Consider the following 26,818-nt stretch of genomic DNA (forward strand, 5'->3'; position numbering starts at 1 on the left):
ATATAGTCAATTGGGGAGCTCAGCTCACCCTCCACATACTCATCAACATAATAATAAATGGGAGCTCAGCTCCCTCATCCAATCCATCAAACAGACTTAAAATATTAAGTTTACAGGTCCAACATGAATATAATATTACAGACCAATTTCAAATAATTACTGCTAACACATGCGGAAATTCTAGGAGTAATTAAAATTACACAATATTGATAAACAACCTGCGAGGTAAAAAGGCAGGTTAACCCAGAACAAAATATCCTCCTGTGGCCTGTAAAAATTTTTGAACAGGAGTGAGCGTTCGACTCAGAGAGTAAAATATCAATCTTAACTATAATCTCTATAACTATCTGAAACTAATGCAACCTGTAGAGTGAAATGCAACATACACAACATTTTCACATCATAACATCAAAAAGGTAATTTGGAGCACTCACACACCCTGTAGTATCAATCATAACATATGGGGTGATCCCTATACGACTCTCTTAAATCCAACTGGTGCCGAATTACTCAAGCTCGGACTTCCACTTAATAACCAAATCGAGGGTCCCAATAATTACTCAAGCCGTGACTACCCCTCGAAGGAATGGGTCCCAGCGAATTACTCAAGCCGTGACTACCCCGTCCTATCCATAGTCCACACCACATCACACGCACGCCAACGCACGCACACTGCTCCAAATTACCACAACAACATCCATGGTACATCAATAGTTATGAATGCAACATAAATCGTGCCTAGAGTTTAACTACATAAATATATGCATATAAGTGATGCATGGGCATGCTGAACATATAATAATATCGAAATTATAATTAAAATTAATATTTTACTCACAAACTTGACGACAAATTACTGTGGCGGCTGGGCGGAGGAAGAAGGCTGTCCCGGCTCACCTGACAATCATATTACATTTATTTAATACAATCTGACTCAATACAAACAGAGAAAAAGACCAATTACGTCCTAAGTCGTGCCGAAAATCCGGCAGAGTCTCCCCTATACCTAGGACCTACCCAACCTGCAAAAGGGCTAAAAACGCACTTCTATACTCACAATCCATACATCAACAGTTCAATCATATCACACAGCCCCTCCTGGGCCCATCAAATCAATCATCCATCACAATACACAAAATTTCAATTTAGTCCTTATTATTGATCATTTTTGCAAAAACTGCCCAAACAAGCTCTAAAAATTATAAAACTTTGCCCCGCGGTCCTTAGCAATATTACTAAGCTATTGCAAAAAGAATCGTAATTTTCTAAGCTACCACGAATATTTTATGGATTTTTAATCCTATTTAAGCACTAGAAAATTACGTAAAAACTAGGTTCGGGTTTACCTTTGCCGATTCCGACTTCGGGAACGCGCTCGGGACGTCTAACAATGGGGGGCTAGCCAAAACCTCGGCCCAATTCGGAGACTTTTCCGGTCACGGGTCTGTCTGGCCCGAAATTTGCAGACCCGGTCAACTGTCGAATTTCCGCGAATCGATGATACCTACACGAAGCCCATAACACGGGGGTTAGCACATAAATTTTTCAGAATTTTCTAAGCTCATTTAATGCTCGAAATTACACTGCGAAGTTCCGTGGGACCCACCGAAAAACGGTGTCGAAAAAATTCAAAATTTATGTCGTTGCGAAGCTCTCGACGAATGGAGCGTGCTGGTGGCCTCGGTTTCCTCGTGGGATTCACGGTTTTCGAGAAATCTAGCCCAAAAGTCGAAATGGGCTAAAATCTTCCCGAGCAAAAATCGGACAAACCGCTCAATGGATTTCGGCATTCTTGGTGTCTATGGAAAGCTCTCGCCGAGTAGATGATTTTAGACACAAGACCCGGTCCAATCGGTGGCCGGATCGGCCGGATTTGGCCGGAGAAACTGGAGCGACGCGCGCGCGCAGGGGAGGGGAGGAGAGAGAAAAGAAAGAGAAAAGAGAGGGACGACGCGCGCGGGAGAAGAAAAAGGAAAGGGAGCCGGTTCGATTCGAAATACAAAATTTTGAATTTTTACTCTGCCTCGGGACCGAAAACGAGGTCCAAAAATTCCGAAAAAATTCCGTAAAACTCAGAAAAATACGTAGACTCCAAATATATTTTTAGTTTTGCCACGTGGTCTTTAAATTAATTTTTAAAAATCATCAAAGTTTATATTTTCGAAAAATCGAACCCGATTTTTAAAATCCGAAAAATCTCAAAAAAATTCCTAAAATTTAAATAAAATTAAAATATCAAAAATACTCATAAATAATAAAATTTGGGGTGTTACATTCTTCCCCCCTTACAGAAAATTCGTCCTCGAATTTTTACACAAGGCAGAATAAAACACATGATTATGCATTGAACAAGTAAGGGTACTTGCTACGCATGTCCCGCTCTGACTCCCAGGTGCACTCTTCCACTGACTGACTCCTCCACAAAACCTTAACCATAGGGATCTGTTTGGATCTCAGCTGTCTCACTTGGTAGTCCACTATGGCTACAGGCTGCTCCTCAAATGTCAAGTTCTCTTTTAGCTCTATCACATCCGGCTGCAGTACATGAGAAGGATCAGGAATGTATTTCCTGAGCATGGAGATGTGAAACACGGGATGAACGTGAGAAAGGTTGGGTGGTAGCTCCAGCCGTGAGCAAGCTGCTCGGCTCTATCAGTAACCTCAAAAGGTCCGATATACCGAGGTGCCAACTTGCCCTTCTTTCCAAATCTCATGACTCCCTTCATTGGAGAAACCTTCAGGAATACATAGTCGCCTACTGCAAACTCCACATCCCTCCGTCTGGTGTCTGCATAACTCTTACGCCTCTTGAAAAAGTCCTCGATCGTTCCACGATTAAAGGAACTACCTCAAGTGTCTTGCACTAGGTCTACATCATGCACTTTCGCTTCCCCATTTCTCGTCCAACACAGAGAGACCTACACTTTCTTCCATATAATGCCTCATAGGGTGCCAACCCTATCTTTGGAGTGATAATCGTTGTTGTAGGCAAACTCCACTGAGCTAGTCGCTCATCCCATCGACCTCCAAAATCTAAGACACTCATGCGAAGCATGTCTTCCGATGTTTGGATCGTCCTTTCTGATCGTCCGTCTGCGAGGGTGGAAGGCATCTGAAGTTCAAGCGTGTGCCAAGTGCCTCTGCAACTTTCTCCAAAACCGAAGTGAACTAGGGCCCTCTCGGATATTATGGAAGCCAGGAACTCCATGCAATCGACTATTTCTCGAATGTAGAGCCGGGCATACCTTGTGCCCGTAGTATGCGATCTTCTGAGTAAGAAGTGAGCTGATTTGGTCAAGCGGTCTACAATTACCCATATCGAGTCATATCCTCGCGTGGTACGAGGCAACCGATCACAAAATCCATAGTAATCATTTCCCACTTCCATTACGGGATAGGGAGCTCTTGCAGCTTCACGACGGTCTCGTGTTCAAACTTCACCTTCGACAAGTCAAGCACTTGGACACAAAGTCCGCTATGTCTCTCTTCATGCCATTCCACCGGTAGCTATCTTTCACATCATGGTACATCTTGGTGGAACACAGGTGGATCTTGCATGCTGTATAGTGTGCCTCTTGCATGATTTCATTCTGAGGTTGTCCACATCGGGCACACATATCCTAGAACCTTGCACTAGGCGCCATCATTGGCAAATCCAAACTCACCACCTTCACCTTGCTTTGTACTCTTTCTATGATCTTCATCAATTGTTGGTCTCGTGTTTGGGAAACTCTAACTCTGTCCCTCAAGTCCGCCTCACCGAAAAGTGAGCCAACAATACCCTCATCTGAAAGATCTAGGATTAGACCTTGATCCATCAACTCATGTACTTCTGAATCAATGGTCTTTTCTCTGCTGAAATGTACGCCAACCGCTGGAAGATTTTACGCTCAAGGCATCTGCCACAACATTGGCCTTCCCTGTGGTGGTACCGATGGTGCAATCATAGTCTTTCGAAGCTCCATCCATCTCCTCTGTCTCAAGTTTAAATCCCTCTGTTGGAAGATGTACTTTAAACTCTTGTGGTCGATGTATATCTCGCACACTTCACCGCATGTAGTGTCTCCAGTTTTAAGTGCAAAGACTACACCGCCATTTCCAAATCATGGGTGGGGTAGTTACGCTCATGCCTCTTCAGTGCCTTGAAGCATAAGCCACTACCTTTCCATTCTCGCATCAAAACACACCCTAGGCCAACTCGAGGCGTCACAAGACACGGCGTATCCTTCACCACTCACGTGTAGTGTCAACACAGGCGGTGGTTAGACACTCCTTGAGCTTCGAAACTCACCTCACGATCATCTGTCCAAATGAATGGAACATTCTTCTGGTCAACTTAGTTAGGGGAGCCGCTATTCGGAGAAATCTTGTACAAAACGCGCAGAGTAACGGCTAAACCTGAAAACTTCGCACCTCAGTGACTGTTGTAGGCCTAAGCCAATCAGTTACAGCTTCAATTTTCTTGGGATCCACTTGAATACCGTCACTTGAAACCACGTGTCCCAAGAATGAGATGCTTTCTAGCCAAAATTCACATTTCGAAAATTTGGCGTATAGCTGGTGCTCCCTCAAAATCTGCAACACCATCCTCAAGTGCCACACGTGTTCTTCCTCGGTCCGAGAGTATACCAGAATGTCATCTATGAATACGATGACAAAACGGTCCAAAAATGGCTTGAACACCCTGTTCATCAAGTCCATGAAGGCTGCTGGTGCATTAGTGAGTCCAAAAGACATCACCAAGAACTCATAATGACCATATCTTGTCCTGAAAGCCGTTTTGGACACGTCCTCATTCCTGATTCTCAATTGATGGTAGCCTGACCGCAGGTCTATCTTGGAAAAGAATCTAGCTCATTGGAGCTGATCAAACAAATTATCGATCCGAGGAAGTGGATACTTGTTCTTCACAGTCACCTTGTTTAGCTGTCTGTAGTCGATACACAACCTCAATGACCCATCCTTCTTTTTCACAAATAGAACAGGAGCACCCCAGGGTGAAGTGCTCGGACGTATGAAACCCTTGTCCAAAAGCTCCTGTAGTTGCTCCTTCAGCTCTTTCAATTCTGCTGGTGCCATCCTGTAAGGTGGCATCGATATGGGGTTTGTACCCGGAATAACATCAATGCAAAACTCTATTTCCCTTCCTGGTGGCAACCCTGGAAGCTCCTCTGGGAAGACATCCATAAATTCTCTGACAACAGGAACATTTTCCATGCTGACACCTTCTACAGATGTATCTCTCACCAATGCCAAATACCCTTGGCATCCACGCCTCAATATTTTTCTAGCACTAATTGCTGACACCAAATTATATGGAGCCACACTCCTGTCACCATCAAAGCTAAACTCTTCCACACCAGGTATGTGGAAATACACCTTTTTGTTCCTGCAGTCTAAGGTGGCATAATGAGTTGCCAACCAGTCCATCCCCAGGATTACATCGAAATCCATTACTGGTAGAGGAACCAAGTCTGCTGGGAGGATCTTTCCATCCACTACCACTGGGCTACCCGGAAATACCATGTCTACATCTATGTTGTCACTAAGTGGGGTAGCTACCGACAAAGGGCATTCTAAGGTTGTAGGGTTTCTACCCAACCTCATGGCAAACACAGGGGAGACAAATGAGTGCGTAGCACCCGGATCTATCAAAACACGAGCCTCATAAGAATGGACTGGAAGAATACCGCCACAACCGCATTTGAAGCTTGAGCATCCTGGTGGGTCGGGGTGAAAACCGTGCTTGACCCTACCCGAGTGGCGTAACCACGATCGACTTCTACCTCCTGATCTGCCTCCAAATCCACGTCCCCCTTGTCCTCGGCCACTGTTGTGACCCATCGCACTGCCATGTTGGAAGCACCCGGATACAACTGTCGAGGAACATTCGCAAAAGAACCCTGTGACCCCATCTGTGGCTCGCTGAACATGGGGCATTCTCTAGCAAAGTGACCGGTTGGCCACACACAAGCATACTCCTGATCCCATCAAACAAGGTCCTGAATGTCCTCTTCCACATTGTGCACAAGGTGGCAAGGAGGATCCTGAACCAGACCCAGAACTACTGTACCCCGAACTGTTACCACTGCTGGATCCGTACCACAGTGCAATCCTCGTGGTCGATTATGCGAAACCACTTCTCTTGCTCCTACCCTTTCCTCTGTAATTACCACAGCCACCACCGTCCGAGTACCCATGGAAGGGACACGAGGAACCCTCTGCTCTGTTTTCTTTGCTCTTCCATTGTCATCCACAAGATAGCTAATCTCAATCTGCAGCTCGATCAACCACCACATCAAAAGATCGATCCGACATCATGGCCAGTTCGCATACCTCTGTCAAGCCCCTTTAGGAATCTTTTCACCTTCATAGTCTCTCAGTGAATCTGCTGTAGGGGCATATCTGCTCAATTTCAGAAATTCTGTAGCATATTCATCTACAGACCTGCCATTCTGTCTTAAGGCCTCAAAGGCCCACTGCTTCTGATCTCTGAAGCTTTCTGGCACAAACCGATTGATAAAAAGTTCCACAAACTGAGCCCATGTCAAACCCTCCATCCGGGGTAACACGTAGTCATTCATCCATTGCCTAGGCATGGGCCCCATGACGTGCTGCATACATTCTATCAATCTTCTATCGATCAAGCTTACATTTCTGCTGTCTGCAGGAATCCAAAAACCGATATGCATCGTCTGACACATCATAGGTACCAGGCACCAACTTCTTAAAATTTATGATCTGTTTATAAGGTTCCCCTCTTGGTGCGGTGGACTGCTGCTGCTGTGGAGGGTGGACCATATACTGCGCCATCATGTCGATGGTTCTCTGCAGACCAGCTAGAGTAGCTGCCATGGGGTCCATGGGACCCTGTGCCATGAAAGACTGTTCTTGAACTGTGGGTAGCTGCTCTTCTACTTGAGCAGCTCTAGGCCTCCTACCCCGCCTCCTCGGGGCAGGCGCCTCATCCTGTCGACACCTCGTCGAGCACATCTGTTACAGTGCGATGGCGGCTCTCACCTTCTACGCATTTTCCTGAAATTCAGCAGCATTAGCCCACAAAATTCAAAACTGCACATTGCACAGCTCTATAGACTCATATTCATACATAACATATGGAGCAGAAACTAGAAGCAAAGATGACAATGCAAGACGAATATGGACCCTAATTTTCCGCATGTGACTCCTAGTAGACTCTTCCCAACACTTAGACAACTTTTCCCTAGGAATCTGGAGCCTAAGCTCTGATACCACATTTGTCACGACCCAACCTATGGGCCGGACCGGCACTAGGACCTGGGCCAGCCTAAAGCCCCCGAGGCCCGTAGTAAGCCTTAACTATTCATTAACCCAACTCTAAGGCCCATTTGGGCCCAATATCAAGAAAACAAACGGACAGAGTCCGGCCATAAAATGGACTTTCCAACGGGGAGTTTTCGACTCACCCGACCTGTAAACACAATATATAGTCAATTGGGGAGCTCAGCTCACCCTCCACATACTCATCAACATAATAATAAATGGGAGCTCAGCTCCCTCATCCAATCCATCAAACAGACTTAAAATATTAAGTTTACAGGTCCAACATGAATATAATATTACAGACCAATTTCAAATAATTACTGCTAACACATGCGGAAATTCTAGGAGTAATTAAAATTACACAATATTGATAAACAACCTGCGAGGTAAAAAGGCAGGTTAACCCAGAACAAAATATCCTCCTGTGGCCTGTAAAAATTTTTGAACAGGAGTGAGCGTTCGACTCAGAGAGTAAAATATCAATCTTAACTATAATCTCTATAACTATCTGAAACTAATGCAACCTGTAGAGTGAAATGCAACATACACAACATTTTCACATCATAACATCAAAAGGTAATTTGGAGCACTCACACACCTGTAGTATCAATCATAACATATGGGAGTGATCCCCTATCTGACTCTCTTAAATCCAACCCGTGCCGGTAATTACTCAAGCTCGGACTTCCACTTAATAACCAAATCGAGGGTCCCAGAATTACTCAAGCCGTGACTACCCCTCGAAGGCAGGTCCCAATTACTCAAGCCGTGACTACCCGTCCTATCCATAGTCCACACCACATCACACGACGCCAACGCACGCACACCGCCTCCAAATTACCACAACAACATCCATGGTACATCAACGATTATGAATGCAACATAAATCGTGCCTAGAGTTTAACTACATAAATATATGCATATAAGTGATGCATGGGCATCTTTGAACATATAATAATATCGAAATTATAATTAAAATTAATATTTTACTCACAAACTTGACGACAAATTCTTTGTGGCGGTGGGCGGAGAAGAAGGTCATCGGCTCACCTGACAATCATATTACATTTATTTAATACAATCTGACTCAATACAAACAGAGAAAAAGACCAATTACGTCCTAAGTCGTGCCGAAAATCCGGCAGAGTCTCCCCTATACCTAGGACCTACCCAACCTGCAAAAGGGCTAAAAACGCACTTCTATACTCACAATCCATACATCAACAGTTCAATCATATCACACAGCCCCTCCTGGGCCCATCAAATCAATCATCCATCACAATACGCAAAATTTCAATTTAGTCCTTATTATTGATCATTTTTGCAAAAACTGCCCAAACAAGCTCTAAAAATTATAAAACTTTGCCCCGCGGTCCTTAGCAATATTACTAAGCTATTGCAAAAAGAATCGTAATTTTCTAAGCTACCACGAATATTTTATGGATTTTTAATCCTATTTAAGCACTAGAAAATTACGTAAAAACTAGGTTCGGGTTTACCTTTGCCGATTCCGACTTCGGGGACGCGCTCGGGACGTCTGACAATGGGGGGCTAGCCAAAACCTCGGCCCAATTCGGAGACTTTTCCGGTCACGGGTCTGTCTGGCCCGAAATTTGCAGACCCGGTCAACTGTCGAATTTCCGCGAATCGAGGATACCTACACGAAGCCCATAACACGGGGGTTAGCACATAAATTTTTCAGAATTTTCTAAGCTCATTTAATGCTCGAAATTACACTGCGAAGTTCCGTGGGACCCACCGAAAAACGGTGTCGGAAAAATTCGAAATTTATGTCGTTGCGAAGCTCTCGACGAATGGAGCGTGCTGGTGGCCTCGGTTTCCTCGTGGGATTCACGGTTTTCGAGAAATCTAGCCCAAAAGTCGAAATGGGCTAAAATCTTCCCGAGCAAAAATCGGACAAACCGCTCGATGGATTTCGGCGTTCTTGGTGTCTATGGAAAGCTCTCGCCGAGTAGATGATTTTAGACACAAGACCCGGTCCAATCGGTGGCCGGATCGGCCGGATTTGGCCGGAGAAGTCGAAGCGGCAGCGCTGGAGGAGAGAGAAAAGAAAGAGAAAAGAGAGGGACGACGCGCGCGGGAGAAGAAAAAGGAAAGGGAGCCGGTTCGATTCGAAATACAAAATTTTGAATTTTTACTCTGCCTCGGGACCGAAAACGAGGTCCAAAAATTCCGAAAAAATTTCGTAAAACTCAGAAAAATACGTAGACTCCAAATATATTTTTAGTTTTGCCACGTGGTCTTTAAATTAATTTTTAAAAATCATCAAAGTTTATATTTTCGGAAAATCGAACCCGATTTTTAAAATCCGAAAAATCTCAAAAAAATTCCTAAAATTTAAATAAAATTAAAATATCAAAAATACTCATAAATAATAAAATTTGGGGTGTTACAATTAATCACAAAAATATTTTTTTGGATTCATCATTATATATGTTAAAAGATTAAACAAAATTTATTCTCATATACGTGTAAATTATATATTTTTTATTTTATAATAAATTTTAATATAATAATATTAAAATTATCTTTAAAATTATAAAATTTCACTTAAGCTTTCACTTAAACTTACGTGAATTTATCTTTATGAGAAGGGAAATATTATTATTATTATTATTATTATTATTATTATTATTATTTATTTTCCTTTCGTATTTGACACTTTGGGTCATTAAAGAATCAGACAATATCAGCTTATTGCTAAATTTAAAGATGATGAGTTACTAAAAACAGAAAGAAAATGCTAAGCAGGACGCAGTTATGGAATGACACAAACGAAATTATATAATTTAAATGGTTAATTGATTTTAAATTTATATTTTTGTTTACATAAATAAAAACATTTTTTTATGGGAATAAAACATGTATTATTTTAATTGCATAATTATAAATATTATAATTATAATCAATAAATAAAAAATATATTTTATTTTAAAAAATATCTTAACTTGCATAATAAATTTCTCTCTTTTCTTTTTCCTCCTCTTTTTTTCTCTTTCTCTTCTCATGCCCAATTGGATGATTATTAATTAATAAAATTATTTATTTTTTAGATAAATTTTCTATTGAAATTTTTGACAATTATTTATTAAGGTATTTTTTTATATAGGCGTGTAACAAACCATATTTTAAATATTAAATTTTTAAAATTAAAATATTATTTTATTAATACATGTTATTTTAATAATATTTCAAATGTTATTTATAATAATAATAATAATTTAAATATTTAAAACACCAGTGCATCCACGTACATCCTGTCCTTCCAGCATTTTTCTTCTCCTCAAAAACCCCTTTTTCCTAAAGCTTCCTCTCCCCTCTTCCCTCCTCCTTTTCTCTTCTCCGGTGAGAGGCCAAGACTAGCGTCAACGAGAAGAACGACGAAGCAGCTGACGCCGGTAGCCTCCAGCGACACTTGGCAGGCCGTGTAAAATGTGTTGGGCAGAGAGAGAGCGACAACGCGATTTCTTTTAACCCATCAGATCTCCTCCATCCGGCCACAATGGAGACAAGTGTTGGGTCCAACCAACTTGCCAGAGAATAGCAAGCATTGTTAAATATTATCACTATAATGTTCTATCTAAGATTACATAATTAAATACATATCGATCTTTGGAGCTTTTTGATCAAATGTCGTCCAAATAAGAGTAATTATTATTGTGCGCATGATGAGAAAGGATACAATAGATTTTTCGATCTCAGTTAGATTACACCAAATATCAGCTATAAGTCCTTATCTTTTTACATTAGTTTTAGATAAATTGACGAATCATATACAAGTATATCTCGACTCAGTCCTTCAAGTAGATGGGGGATATGAAGAGGATGTTAGTCATAGGATGAAAGCAGGATAATCACTTCAAATATCTCTGCTCAGTCCTTCAAGTAGATGGGGGATGTGAGGAATATGTTAGTCATAAGATTAAAGCCGGATAGTTGAAGTAGAGACGTACTACGGGAGTTTTATGTGATCGCAAGATTCCCAATAAGTTGAAAGGAAAATTTTACCGTACAGCCATACGATCGGTCATGTTATATGGTAATGAGTGTTGAGCACTGAATGAGTCGTATGCGTCTAAGATAAGAGTTGCAAATATGAAAATGTTAAGGTAGATGAGTGGTCATACTATACTAGATAAAGTTCGTAATTAGAGTATTAGAGAAAAGGTAGGAGTGGTGTCAATTGAGAATAAGTTGAGAGAAGGGAGATTGAGGTGATTTGGTCACGTGAAGTATAGACATACGGAGACTCCAATTAGATAAGTAGAGTACATTATGTTAGAGGATAGAAATAAAAAAAAGAGTAGACCTAAATTGACTTGGATGAGAGTAGTACAACATGACCTAGAAGCATTATACATTTCTGAGGTTTTAACCCAAAATCGTTTAGAGTGGAGAAAGTGAATCCACATAGCTGACCCCAAATTTTTAGGATAAAGGCTTAGTTGAGTTGAGTTGTCGTCCAAATAAGAGAATCCCATAACAATTCGACATCATCAATTTGCTCCAAATCTTTAATTTAAGATTAGTGAGGATTGTTTTTGTCATTGAAAATTATATTATTTATAATTTAAAAATAATTAATAAATATATAGTTTCAAAATTATATATGTCACGACCTAAATAATGGGCCGAACCGACACTGGGACTTGAGTCAGCATAAGGCCCTTGAAGCCTGTAGTAAGCCTAACTAAACTCTAACCCCTCAATAAGCCCATATTGAGTCCAATTTTAAGAAATCAATCAGACAGAGTCTGGCCATAAAAAGAACCATCCAACGGGGAGTTCACAACTCACCCGACCTGTAATGTCAAACCAATCCAATTGGAGAGCTCAACTCACCCATCAATCATCTACAATCCAAAATAAAAATCAATGAAAACTAAACTCCCTCATCCATCATAGGTATCCAACTACACAACTACACAAACGTAAATTTTATAAATTACAATCCCAAATTAATAAAAATTATAGTCCCAAACTAAAAGATATGTTTATACACATGTGGAGATCTAGAATTTATACTTGATAGTACAAAACATAAAAATAATAACAAGTAGACCTGCGAAAAATGAAAGCAGGTTAAACACAAGGGAAAAACTCCCTGTAACCTGGAAAAATAGTGAACAGTAGTGAGCGTTCAACTCAGAGAGTAAATATTTATTTTACATATAATTTCTATAACTATCTAATTCTAATGCATCTTTAGAAATGAAATGCATTATCTTCATACAAGTCATACAAACCAAGTAATGTCACATCAAAGATAATCTGAAGCACTCACGCACTCGTGTTAAGTCCATACTCACACATACATATATGGGGAGCTGATCCCCCTACCCAACTCTCTTAATTCCAACCTCTGTTAGCGAGATCAACTCAAAACTAGACTTTCTCTTATTATCCAAATACAGGAGCCAGCAAGATCAATTCAAAGTCGTGCCTACCCCGACTTATCCATAATAAGAATCGGGTCCTAGAGAGTCAAGCTCCAGCCGCGTCTACCCGTCCTACCCATATCCATATACACGACATACACACCAACTCATACACACAGTTCCAGATTATCAAAACAGTATCATCCAGCATAAATGCAAAATGGGGCATGTCTAATATTTAACTATATATATATATGTGTGTGTGTGTGTGTGTGTGTGTGTGTGTGTGTGTGTGTGTGTGTGTGTGTGTGTGTGTGATGCATGAGAATGCCAGAAATATAATAATATTGAAATTGTAAATAAAATAAATATCTACTCACAACACTTTAAAGGTCATTGCGGTAGCTGGGCGGAAGAAGAAGGCTATCCCAGCTCACCTAAACAATATATCAAAATTTATCAATAAACAACTTGAAACAAAGCTATAGAGAATCAAAAGACAACCCTAAGGTTTTGCAGAAAATCCGGCAGAATTCTCCCTATACCTAGAACCTATCCATCCTACAAAAAGGTCTAAACAACACTTCTAATTCTCAATTTCTCACAACCACAACACATCAATAACATATGGCCCCTCCTATACCCTCCAAATCAGTCAAAACTCACAATCTGAAAAAATTATATTTTAGTCCCCGAAACTAACTTTTCAACAAAAATCACCTAAACAAGATTTAAAAATTCTAAAATTTTGCTCCGTGGTCCTTAGCAATATTACTAAGCTAATGCAAAAGGAATTATAATTTTATAACCTACCACGAATATTTTATAGATTTTTAATCGAAATTAGGCGCTCGATAATTAAGAAAACTTAGATTTCTGGTTTACCTACGCCAATTCTGGCACTTTGAACGCATCCGGGGTGTTTGAAAATGATGGAGTAGCCTATATTCTTAACCCGATTCTAAGTATTTTCGACAGGCTGTCTGCCGGGCTCAAAATTACAAACCCGAGCAACTGTCTAATTTCCATGAAACGAGGGTATCTACATAAAGCCCACAATACCAGGAGTTAGAAAAAAATATTTACGGAATTAATTAAGCTCAATTGAAGCTCGAAAAACCACTACGAAGTTCATAGGACCCACCAAAATTTCAGTGTCGGAAAATTTGGAAATTTATATCCTCGCAAAGCTCTCGTCATGTAGAGCATGCGGTACTCTCGGATTTTCCGTGGGGTTTCCGGTTTGGGAAAAATTTAGCCCAAAAGTCAACATGGGCTAAAACTTTCCGAGCAAAAATTGGACAAAATACGCGATGAAAATAGGTGATCTTGGTGTCTATGGAAAGCTATCAACTAGTATAAGGTGTTTGGGATGAGACCCGGTTCAATTAGTAGCCGAATCGGCTAGATTTTGGCTGAAAAAGAGGGAGGCACTACCCGCACAAAAAGAGAAGAAAATGGGATATTTTCCGGTGATCTGAGCGGTGGCCGGCGAGGGGAAGACTCTCAGGTGGGACACCGGCGAGCGGGGTAGAGGGGGAGGTGGTCAGCTAGCTAAGGGAGGAGGGAGGAGAGAGAAACGAAGGGGAGAAGGAGGAGGAGTTGTGTAGAAGAAAGAAGAAGGAAAAAAAAAAGAAGACCGGTCCAATTCGATTGATCTAATCCAGTCTGGTTTGATTCGGTCGGTTCAATTCAGGAAACAACAAATTGAATTTATACACTGCCTTGAGACAAAAAAACGAGGCCCAAAAATTTAGAAAAAATTTCAGAAGACTCATAAAAATTTATGGAGTCTAAATATATTTGTAGTTTTACCACGTGATCTTTAAATTAAGTTTTAAAAATGGACAAAGTTTATTGTGTTTGAAAAATCAAACCCGATTTTTAAAATTTGAAAAATTCCAAATAAATTCCCAAAATTTTAATACAATAATATATTAATATTTACACATAAAATAAGTATTGTAAAAACTAGGGGTGTTCCAATATATATGTAATCGAAATTTAATTAAAATTTTCTCCCACTACAAAGCTAGACGATATTACCTCAAAGTAAGCATCTCCACATGCCAAAATCATATCCCATGTCAACTTTCACCAACACACCATTCCCAAGCATAAAAAGAGCTGTCAAGCGCACACCATTAAATCATAGTAATCACATTAATTGTATCTTTGCAAAAATCATATCCAAAAGATCTTTACCATAAATGTCCCCCTATATTCTTCCAACCTATTAGACATGTGCGCATATTAATTCTAAGTTGGAATTGAAACTAGACAGATAATTAGTGAATATCAACATATTTTTTGAATTTTAAGTGTATAGGGGATCGAATTTAAACAAGAACATCCCTCTTAAACAAAGCAAGATAGAATAATTATATATAAGTAAGAATATTTTACTTGGCTCAAACCATGTGCAGAACCAATCCAATATCTACCACTGCAGCTAAACACTGCGGTTCTTGGATTGTTGAGTGAGAAAGATGCAAACAGCTGACACGACTCTGCCCAGGTATTTATGCAAAGAGAAACAATCCAAAATATAGAGTCCAGCAAAACGATGTGTAGAACTTGGTTAAGTGATACGGTGCGCAGCACCATCTCCAGTGGAAGCAAGCTAAGGCTTGAGTCCAAACCAAAGCAAAGAAAATACATGAAAAGGGAAATAGATAATTTGTTACGGGTTGTTATTCTTAGAGGGAATTCCCATGCTTAGCTGTAGTATTCTAGAGAAATCCATTCTTTTGTATATAAGAACCAGGTGTATAGTGCTATTATTCATGAATGAGAAGAATATAATTTCTTTCCCTTATCTCTTCTTTCTACTGGGCTCTTCATTCCCAGTAGCTCTTCTCTATTTTTTTTTTATTTTGTTCATGGTATCAGAGCAGACGATAGCTTCTCTGTGATTGTTTCTGATAGTACTCCCTAGCCTTGCTTATTCTAAGTTGTTCATTAAAATGGCTGAATCATCAAATCAAGTCAGAGATCAGATGTTACTGCACGACTCAGACCATCCTGGAATGTCCCTCATAAGTGTACCTCTCAATAGCAGTAATTACTTAACCTGGAGTAGATCCATGTTAATTGCATTAAAGGCCAAAGATAAACTGGGTTTTATCAATGGCAACTGGAAAAATCCTAAAGATGATTTTGATGAATTTGAGAAATGGTTAAAGGTTGATAGTATGGTTATAGCTTGGATTCTTAACTCTATTTCAAAAGAAATAGTTGAAGCATTTCTCTATGTAACTTCTGTTAAGAATCTCTGGGATGAGTTAGCCTAAAGATTCAAGGAAAGTAATGGTCCTCAACTATATCAGTTGAACTGAAAGATCTGCTCTCTTACACAAGGCAATATGCCCGTTGTGGTGTATTTTACCAAAACAAAGAAATTATGGGATAAGATGGCTTATTTGAGTCCATTTCCAATATGTGAATGTGGAGCTTCCAAAGCTGTTGCTAATCCCGCAAACAACACAAAGTTGATGCAATTTCTCATGGGTCTCAACAGTTCCTATGACCATGTCAGAAATCAAGTATTATTGATGGATCCTTTCCCATCAGTGAATAAAGCTTATTCAATGGTTATGAGTGAAAAAACAAAGAGAGGTGAATACCTTCACTAATGACAGCATTGAGTCCTCAATAGCTATGATGGTTAAAGGACCCAACTACAAGAAATAATCTATTAGAAGCGGCAGTGGTACAAAAAATCAATTTAAAAAGAAGAAAGGGGTAAGAAGGATGACAGGTAGAGTATTGTAGATCTGGTGGACACACTAAGGATACATGTTTCAAGCTTAATGGTTATCCTAATTAGTTTAAGCAGAAGAAGAACAAACAGTCTACTAATTTGGCAGATATAGAGATAAAGGATAGCCCACTTTAAGATCTTATTGAACCTGCAAAGCCACTTGAAGAATGGAATATTGCCAGCATTACTAATCTTGTCCAGTAAGAAGTTATGAAAATGTGGAAAGGTAAAATGTCACATGAGGCTGGATCTGTTGATTTTGCTGGATTTGCAGACAATGGATCTGATTTTCTAATTTAGAGAAAGTTTCAAATGAACATGGTGTATGGACTGTAGATAGTGGAGCAACAACACATATGTGTTTTAATTATTCATTTTTTTACTCAATAAAACCCCTGCATTTCCTCAATACTGTTTCTCTACCAGATGGCACCACCAAACACATTACACACGCTGGTCTTGTTATTTTGATCCTAACCTGAAATTGAACAATGTTCTTCTTATCCTTGGTTTTAAACACAACTTGCTATATGTTAGCCAACTTGTAAAGGATTCACACATTATAGTTATCTTCACTCAATCTCATTGTTACTTGCAAGACCTTTGGACTAGAAGACTACTTGCTATTAGAAAGTTGGATAAAGGGTTATATAAGTTATCTCAAGCATATTTGTCAATCCCAAATAATGTCATAGTACCTTTTCTATTAGTATCTAGTAGTTATACTATCAATTCCTATAATGCAAGTTAGTTTGTAAAGGAAAATGAGGCTAGCTCCTTCTTATGGCATACAAGACTTGGACATGCTTCCAAATCCAAACTTGTGCAAATTCCTGAAATTAAATATAATCCAACAAACTTTGTTTGTGATGTCTGCCCTTTAGCCAAACAACAAAGACTCCCTTTTCCTAAAAGCTCAATCTCTACGTCTATCATTTTCCAACTCTTACACATGGATTTATGGGGTCCCTATAGAATTAAATCTCTCCAAGGTGCATCTTATTTCTTAACAATAGTTGATGATTATAGTAGAACCACTTGGATCTATTTACTTGCAGATAAAACTCAAGTTCTTTCTACCATAACCAACTTTCTCCAATTCATTCATAATCATTTCAATGCATCTGTCAAATTCATTAGGACTGACAATGGTTCTGAATTTGTTAATTCTGAATGTTATAAATTGTTACAATAGAAAGGAAACATTCATAAAAAATCATGTACTTATACGCCCCAACAAAATGGCATTGTTGAGAGAAAACACAAGCATTTGCTTCAAGTGGCTAGATCTCTTTTATTTCAATAAGGTCTACCACATAAATTTTAGGGATATTCCATCTTGCATGCTACCCACATCATAAATGTCCTACCTACTGTAGTACTCAATTGGAAATGTCCATATGAAATCTTACATAATAAATCTCCTGATTATAACAGTATCAAAACTTTTGGGTGTCTATGCTATGGTACAAATGTCAATCCTTCCAAAAATAAGTTTGATCCTAGAGCCATTCAAAGCATTTATCTTGGATATGATATAGGTCATAAAGGTTTCAAACTTCTAAATAAACAAACACAACAAGTTTACGTATTTAGAGATGTAAAATTCTATGAAGACGTTTTTCCTTACCTCAGCATAAGGCCTTCATCATCTTTTGATTTATGTCCTGTTCCTGTGCCAGAAAATGAGTCTACAGAATCACCATCTCATTTCGCATACACCAACCCTTTTAATCCTACACCATCTTCCTCCATTCAATCATCCCAACTTCATGTTCCATCTAATACTATTATTAGTCCTAGGAGGAGTAGTAGAATTCATCATAGACCAACATGGTTGAATGATTTTGTGGTTAATATCACATTTGATCCATCTTTCCCACATTATAGCACTAGTTCTCCTAGTTCAGAGATCATCTCAGGTAACAATCTTACCTCACCCTTTACCTTGTATGATATTACCTTTAATCAAGATCACATGCAGTTTGTTGCCTCAGTATCTTTAATTCATGAGCCAGTTTCATACGAACAAGCAAAAATAGATCCAAATTGGGTAAAAGCAATGCAACTTGAGTTAAAGGCATTGGAGGCCAACCAAACATGGGAATTGGTACCTTATCCAACCCATAAGAAGCCTATTGCATCAAAATGGGTGTTTCAAATTAAACACAAACCAGATGGTGGTATTGGGAGGTACAAGGCAAGACTTGTAGCCAAGGGTTTCAACCTGCTAGAGGGTATTGATTATACTGATAGTTTTAATCCAGTGGCAAAGCTAGTGATTATAAGGCTATTCTTAGCAATTTCTACTGCATCCAATTAGCCTATACATCAATTGGACATCAATAATGCTTATTTGCATGGCTTTATTGATGAAGAACTCTATATGTTACCACCACCAGGTTATGCAAAGGCTCAACAAGGTCAGATTTGCAAGCTTAAAAGATCCCTGTATGGACTCAAACAGGCTGGTAGACAATGGAGCAAAGAATTCATTGCTAAGTTTATTAAGTTTGGATTCAAACAATGTCCTTATGATTATTGCTTATTCACAAAAGGTCAGGTGCTTATTTCCTCGCTCTTATAGTTTATATCGATGATGTCTTACTTTCTGGTCCATGTGATTCTGATATAATGGATGCTGAAGCATTTCCTAGATAAGATGTTTACTATCAAAGACTTGGGCCATGCTAAATTCTTCCTGGGATTAGAAATTGCCAGATCCTCCTCAAGCATGTACCTCAACCAAAGGAAATATATTCTGGATATTCTTACTGACCTTGGTTTAAATAATGCTAAGCCTGCATAGATTCCAATTCCAAGAGGCATGAAATTATCCTCTGATGATAGTCCTTTTCTTGCTCATCCAGAAAAATATAGAAGATTGATGGGCAAATTACTCTACATAAATCTTACAAGATCGGATGTTTCTTTCTCTGTGCAGCAGCTCAGCCAATATATGCAATATCCAAGGCAATTACATTGGAACGCTGCTATCCATGTTCTCAAATATCTCAAGAGTTGTCCTGGTAAAGGATTGTTCTACCCTGTGGAGAACCCTCTTCATCTTACTGCATATTGTGATGTAGATTGAGCTTCTTGTACTAATACTAGAAAATCTATCACAGGGTTTTGTGTTTTCCTTGGACGTGCTCTCATTTCTTGGAAATCAAAGAAACAAACCATTGTTAGCAGATCATCTGCTGAAGCTGAATACAGAAGTATGGCCTCGACTGTTTGTGAGCTCCAATGATTATCGTACTTACTTCAGACTTTCCAACTATAACCTTCTTTACCTATACCCCTTTATTGTGACAATAGAGCTGCCATCCACATTGCTTCCAACCCTGTCTTCCATGAATGCACCAAACATCTTAACATTGACTGTCATGTGGTGCGAGATCAAATGCTGAAAGGGTTTATTAAGCCTCACCATGTTAGCTCCAAAACATAATTAGCAGATGTGTTCACCAAATGTCTCAGTTGTCCTTTGTTTTCCACACTTATTTCAAAGCTGGGTTTGGTTGATTACTCACTCACCAACCTACAGCTTGAGGGGGTGATGAGAAAGATGCAAACAGCTGACACGACTTTGCCCATGTATTTATGCAAAGAGAAACAATCCGAAATATAGAGTCCAGCAAAATGATGTGTAGTACTTGGTTAAGTGATACGGTGCACAGCACCATCTCCAGCAGAAGCAAGCTAAGGCTTGAGTCCAAACCAAAGTAATGAAAATGCATGGAAAGTGAAATAGATAGTTTGTTACGGGTTGTTACTCTTGGAGGGAATTCCCATGCTTAGCTGTATGTATTCTAGAGAAATCCATTCTTTTGTATATAAGAACCAGGTGTACATTGCTGTTATTCATGAACGAGAAGAATATAATTTCTTCCCCTCATCTCTTCTTTCTACTGGGCTCTTCATTCCCAGTAGCTCTTCTCTATTTTTTTTTGTTTTGTTTTGTTCATTGAGCCTCTGTCACACCTTACCCCTCTGTAAGGCATAACATGATCCCGTAGTATACCTAATGAATTACCAAACTTCAACTACCGATAACCCATTAAATACACTACAAGGGATTTTAAAATAATTTTCTTACTTTTTGAAGGTGGCGAGCACTTTTAGTAGGAATTAAAAACTTTTATTTGAAGTTAAACCACATATCAAAATTTTAATCAATTTAAAGTTTCCGCAAATTTTATAAAAATTTCGGCAGAATACCGTCTATAATTGGGAAAAACTAGTTCTTCAAAACCTGTGAAAACACTCTCAATAATTTCATTTTTCAACCCCAACCGCCAATATATTCTCAAATCAGTACAATTCAACCAAATTTCAATTCAAAATTCACAACTCAAAAATTTTTCAAAATAATTCGATAAACTCATGAACATTGCATTAAATTAAATTTACATACACAAGTCTTAATTTACAAAGAAAAATAAAAAATAATATTATTATAAACTTTAATGTACAACTGTTTATCTAACTACTTAGATACATATGAACAAAAGATTATTTATATCAAGTCAAATTTACAAGGGTATAGATAAATACCCGTACAAAATCTTCAAACTGTACTCCCCTATTTCTGTAGCAGCTCACTCTGCTGCTATATCCTTTTTCCTATCTGCGACAGCAAAATAAAGCTATCGTTGAGTAAATTTTAGTCAGTGGTGCACAATAAAATTTAAAAAGCTGAACATAAACTATTCATTGCTAAATCATAATTTAAACATTACACAATCACATTTCATAATTTTCAAATCACATTTATAACAAATCACAATTTAAATATTTTACAATTTTCAAAGCATCAATATAACACAAATTTGATCAAACAATTTAATAAACACAGTGTTGCCAATCAATAACACAACTTAGGCCATGACACAAAATTTCCAAATATGCCGTGTTGTACACACGACAAGGTAAACTCACCCCACTAATCGAAATCAATGAGGGAGGTGGCTAACTAGCTAATGAGTACTCATCCAAACTCACCTCAGACTGGCAAGCTAAAAAGAGAGGAAAATGATCAAATATCAAACTCAACCCCACAAGTGGAGGAGGAACATAGTAATATTGCCATGCCAAGTATGAATAAAAAAAATTTAAAACTAGAATGTTCAATTATAATTGATACAACAATCAAACAAACTTCATTTCAAATCTCTATTCCTAAAGTAGGCAACACACAAATTTTCAAATAAAATTCCCATGGCCAAAATCAAATTCAAAACCATATTGTTCAAATATTTCATACAAATCAATAAATAATTTTTATTCTAAATTTTCATTATAAAATAGGCAATACAACATTCTTGAAATTCATAATGAACAAAACACATTCACAATATATAACAAATCAATTTTCAATGTGAAAACTATAATTTAAAAGAAATTTTATGTACAAACCTGATGTGAGTTGCCTCTAGACCTTGACTCAGTTTGCCTTGTCCTTTTTCAAGTATTTTTCAGCTGAAACACGCAATTTATAGTGTTTCAGTATCTTATCTCATAACAAATCCAATAATTTATTTCATACTTATTTAATTGTATCTCTACATAGGCCTAAATTGGCATTTTCTAAACTTTGCATTTCGGGATTACTATTCATGGTACCATTATGGTCAAATTATTGACTTTCTTATGCTTAATAGATATGTGAATTCCAATTACACCCACGTACCACATTTTGAGTGCCTAATTTGTTGACCTTGGTTGCCATTTCAATTTTTAAGTCTCCTAAGAGAAAATTCAAATTTTCAGTTTTGGTGCCCTATTTTACACTGTTCCATTGGTCTAGTTTATATGGAAATTTGACTAAGTGTCTTTCATCAAAGTTGTTCCTTATTGTTTTATCTTTAATTCCCTTTTTGAATCACTCCATTTGGAGTTTTGTAGCCCAATATATGACCATTTGAATAGGGCTGGCCAGATTAGTGTTACCCAGAATTTTTAGGCACTTTATTAGTTCTGGCAGTTTTGGACAACTAAATTTGGGTGGTAATTTCACTTGGTTATGGGTAGAATTTGGATTGGTGTTCTTCATGAAAGTTGTAATGCTATGTCATACCTTTCCAATGCCACAAAAATCAGGTCATTTGAACCTATCTAGCCCAAGTTATGGCCATACTGTTCATTTGGTCATTTATGTACAATGGTAGTGTGCCAATTCTGGATTTGACCTAATTGTTCACTAACTTAGAGTCACTTTCTGGGCATAGTTTCAAAATGAAAATTGTGTCTTTATGTATCTAATTTCATTCTAAATTGGCATCATACCAATTGGGTTAGCAGAATTTCAGTTTTGGTCCCTCAAAGGGACCTAGGTCAAACTGGCAGATTGGGACCCTTCACTAATCTGAATTGCACTTCAATTTCACTCATTCAAACACATCCCAAATGACTCAAAATGACCATTTCAAACCTCAATTAGGTTCCAATACATCAATTACCAATTTTCTCTAAATTTTTCTTTAAACCCTAAGTGCCAAGAACCCTAATTATGTAATTCATGCAACTAATGAGATTAAAGTGTAAAATCAACATCTACACACTTAATTCAACTTCATTAACCCTTTAATTTTATCAAACTCAACCAATTTCAACTCCCCCAAAGGCTGTCCAAAATTCATAAGAATTCCAACACACTTGATTTGTTTCATTTTCACTTTAATTCTAAGTTACTTTAGCTAGAAACACATGAATTTAACTAAAGATTTCAAGTTCAAATTACTAACCTTTCTTTGGATTTCCAATTCACCAACTTCTTCAATTTATTCCTTTTCTATCTCCTCTAATCTCATTCTCAAGTTGAAATAACAAGTTTAATCATAATTTAGTGGGGAATTTGTGGGAAATTCTAGGGTTTATGAAGCTTTAAATCAAGCTTCAATGGAGGAAACATGAGAGAGATGAGAGAGGGACGAGGGACTGGCTAGCTTGAGAGAAATGAAGATGACCATTTTTTTTTCTTTTAATTTTATGTATTTATCTTGCTTTTTGACTTAGTCAAAAATTGGAATAATTAAATTTTATTTTTGACATCATGGGTGATGTTACAAGGGTGATGTAAAAATTCATTTTCTTTTCTTTTTTCTTTTTCTTTATTTTTCCCTAGTTCTTTAATTTAATTATACATTCCAAAATTTTCCTTTCTCCAATTTTGTTGGACAGTTAGGTCAAGAGTCACCTCTAGGGTTGAATTGACCAAATTGCCCCTCACCGGATTGATCCTGTTTGCAAATAATCTGGTATTTCTTCCAGAGTTCTGACCTAATTATTTGATCTACTTATCAACTCTTTTCTGTGATTTTCTCTTTTCCACTAGGTTCGCAATAGTCCTTAAGACCACGATGCCATAATTTCCCGTTCAAAAGTAGGGTTAGGATTGTCCTCGCAGTCAATTCCCAGGAAGGTCACCCATTGTTGTGACTCTCGGCTCATTTAACATTTTATGCTTTGTTTTTCTTATTTATACTTCACTATCTGGTACTCATTATTTATTTTCATTCAGAGTTTTTCTAGGTGTCTTAAACATAGTTCTAATCCTCTTAATTGTCCGGACCGACACCTGTCATCGAAACAGTGCAATATACCAGGCTATGCATATAGAGGTGTTACAGCCTCCTCTAGATCTTCTCACATTCGAGATTGGAGAACGCAAGCATCAAATTCAACAAAAATATATGAAACTGGAGCTTAACAAGCACCAAGAAAGAAACTACTAATCATCGCCAGAGTAGAACTACTTCCACACTGCTCTCAGAATCATCAAAGAAATCTCTATCAGTAGACAAGAGTTCATCTTCTGCAGGCTTGTAATCCTTTCCTTGCCACACAACAATTTGCTCCTTTAAAATGTTACAGGGATATATGGAACCAATTCCTGCAACAATATTTACAACTGTTAAGACTCAGAAAAAAGAGCATATATTTATGTGATTTAAATCAAATTTAAAGCTAATATAACAACCTTCTCTCAGTTTCAGTTTCAAGATTATATATTTATATATATTAGTAACGAAGCAGTTGCCTCCTTTACTAAATTAAGAAGCTCCATATACAGAGGCAGATCCTGTTACATTCCAAGCTGGCCCTTTCTTGCAAGTTTTTAGTTTCTTAAGGATGCACATCAATATTCATTCATAGCATCCAAATTGGAAAATCCAATGAAGTTCCAATTGTCAACTTGGAACATTTTTGTTTATGATGGATGATTACACAAGCTGAGGAAGAAATGGAAAGTGGTAGTCTTTTGGATGCAATTTTAAGGAACCTGGCCACCTTGTGTGGGTTTTCGATGGCAGCCCTTTTGATGATTCTTGGGATTATAAATCAGAGGAAGGTATTGGAAGAATCCAAAGCCCCAGAAAGCCATGCAGCGGCTACCTTATTTATTGTAATTCTCGTGGCTTTTTTTGGTACTTTTACGATTTTTGCAATTATACATTGCATTCACAGCTTCAAACTCATGTTCACTTCTCACAAAATTACACCCACAGACAACGCCGATCTACCTCCATTCATGGTTCAGCCTTGATTATCATCAATTTTCAATCGTGTCCATTTTCTTTTTTATCAGCACGAAACATGTTTGAATCTAAAAACACTGTAAGAAATCATTTATGCTTGCATGTATGTATATCTATATAATTGTCTAATTTATATGTAGAAATAAAATGATACCATATTCACAATGTAAATTTTAGAAAATTTTCTATTTGTTTGACAAATTTTATATTCTGATCAATTTAAATTAAATTCTAACAAAATTATAATACCATTCATTAATATATTATTCAATTTATTATGGTGTGTTGCACACATAGAATAAGGATTTGTTTTGAAATTATTGTTGAGAAAAAAAAATCATTTTTAAAATATATTAATTAAAGAATATTAAAAATTAAATTTTACAATAAAGTCATAAAAATATTAAAATAATAAAATATAATTCTTTTTCCAAATAGCTTTTTTAATAAAATATAAAATGATAAATTTTCTAAAATTACCTTTTAAATTATGAAACTCAATGCCAAAATAAAATCTAAATAAGTTAATTAATTGAAAAAAAAGGGGATAGAGAAAGAATAGAAGAATAGCAAAGCTTCCAAAGGGAAGCATATCACATTATTTAAAGTAAACGTGAAGAATATCAAGATTTTAAATCTCTATTCCAGTATAAATAACAATTTTTTTTTTAACTCAATGGAATGAAATCCCAATAAAGATTTTTAAAAAAATTGCCAATAATTAACTCTTAAAAAAATTAAAAAATTATTTAATTATTTTAATAATATTTTTTCTGCCAATGAGGATTGTTTCGATTGGTAATTTCTATTAGATGGAGAGTTTGAGTCTTATTCATAGTTATTCTTAATGAATGATCTGTAAACTCTCTCCTTAAAAAAGATAGGTGATATGTCATGACATTAAACTGAGAATCTTTCTCACCTAAATTTTTTTTCTTAGAGAAACAAAAATAAAATAAAATGAATTTTTCTATCTTGTTTTCATCGTTATAAAATATAACAGTGAAAACCAAAAAAAAAAAAATTACCCAAAGGAAACTTAAATAAAAAGATAGTTGATAAATTTGGTCCAGTGGGCATAACTGGTTTGATTTCTCCGCCCAGCACACGTCAAAATGGACTAAAAAAAAGAAAACAGTGACAAGATCCTCATCATGCCCCAGTCCTCACAACTTACAGAGCCAGATGGTGTCATCGAGTGATCCACTTGCTATGGCATTGGTCCCCATTCAATTTCTTTTCTTGGCTTACACAGCACCATTTCCACTTACACAGAAAGCAAGCAAACTGCAAATAAAGAAGCCATGAATTCCAGAATAAATGCTTAATGGCTTTTTTTTTTCTTTCTGCCAAACCCACTATCACCCATACCCCCCACCAACAAAATCGTCACCAGGACCATTATTGCAAGCTTCTCCTCTTCCAAAATATTATTTCCTATTCTTTCTTCCTTTATCAACCAACTGAATAAGTACTCTTAAAATTTTTAAATAATTTTATAATATATTTTATATAATTAAAAATTAATTGATAATAAGCTCTATATTGTTCCACATTGATTTGAAACGAGGTATTTCAGCTATATATAAACTTTAAGCAAATCTCTTTATTTTAAATTAGCTTTTGAGATTGAGTTAATCTTATCAATTTTTCTGTACACACTCTATTTTTGTGAACAACACTACTTTTGAGATGCATTCTCCCTTATTTGCAACAAGTTGTAGCAAAATAATTTCAAAGAAATAAATTATGAGCGAAACTTAAAGATGCAAAATAATTTTGATTTTATGATTTATTCTACGAATGAAGAT

The 26,818-nt window shown here is 37.4% G+C and overlaps 1 protein-coding gene across 4 annotated transcripts in view; it reads right to left on the reverse strand.

Annotated features, from left to right (window-relative positions):
* Nucleotides 1–3: 3 nt before the first annotated feature.
* Nucleotides 4–26,818, reverse strand: part of LOC110637041 (zinc finger CCCH domain-containing protein 63-like) — a 79,247-nt gene continuing 52,432 nt past the window's right edge. For 2 of the 4 annotated variants that reach the window (XM_058152359.1, XM_058152358.1), the window contains exons 4-5: nucleotides 839–897; nucleotides 4–268 (exon numbers count right to left, since the gene is read on the reverse strand). In XM_058152359.1, the coding sequence (XP_058008342.1) occupies nucleotides 181–268; nucleotides 839–897 (147 nt within the window). In that variant the 3' untranslated portion in view covers nucleotides 4–180. Of the gene's footprint in view, nucleotides 269–838; nucleotides 898–7,556; nucleotides 7,732–8,801; nucleotides 8,960–9,061; nucleotides 9,344–26,818 lie in introns of those variants that run through there. The other 2 variants (XR_009151089.1, XR_009151088.1) reach the window with 2 other exon arrangements.

The sequence above is a fragment of the Hevea brasiliensis genome, chromosome 9 (assembly GCF_030052815.1).
Source record: "Hevea brasiliensis isolate MT/VB/25A 57/8 chromosome 9, ASM3005281v1, whole genome shotgun sequence".
In the NCBI taxonomy this organism is placed as follows: Eukaryota; Viridiplantae; Streptophyta; class Magnoliopsida; order Malpighiales; family Euphorbiaceae; genus Hevea; species Hevea brasiliensis.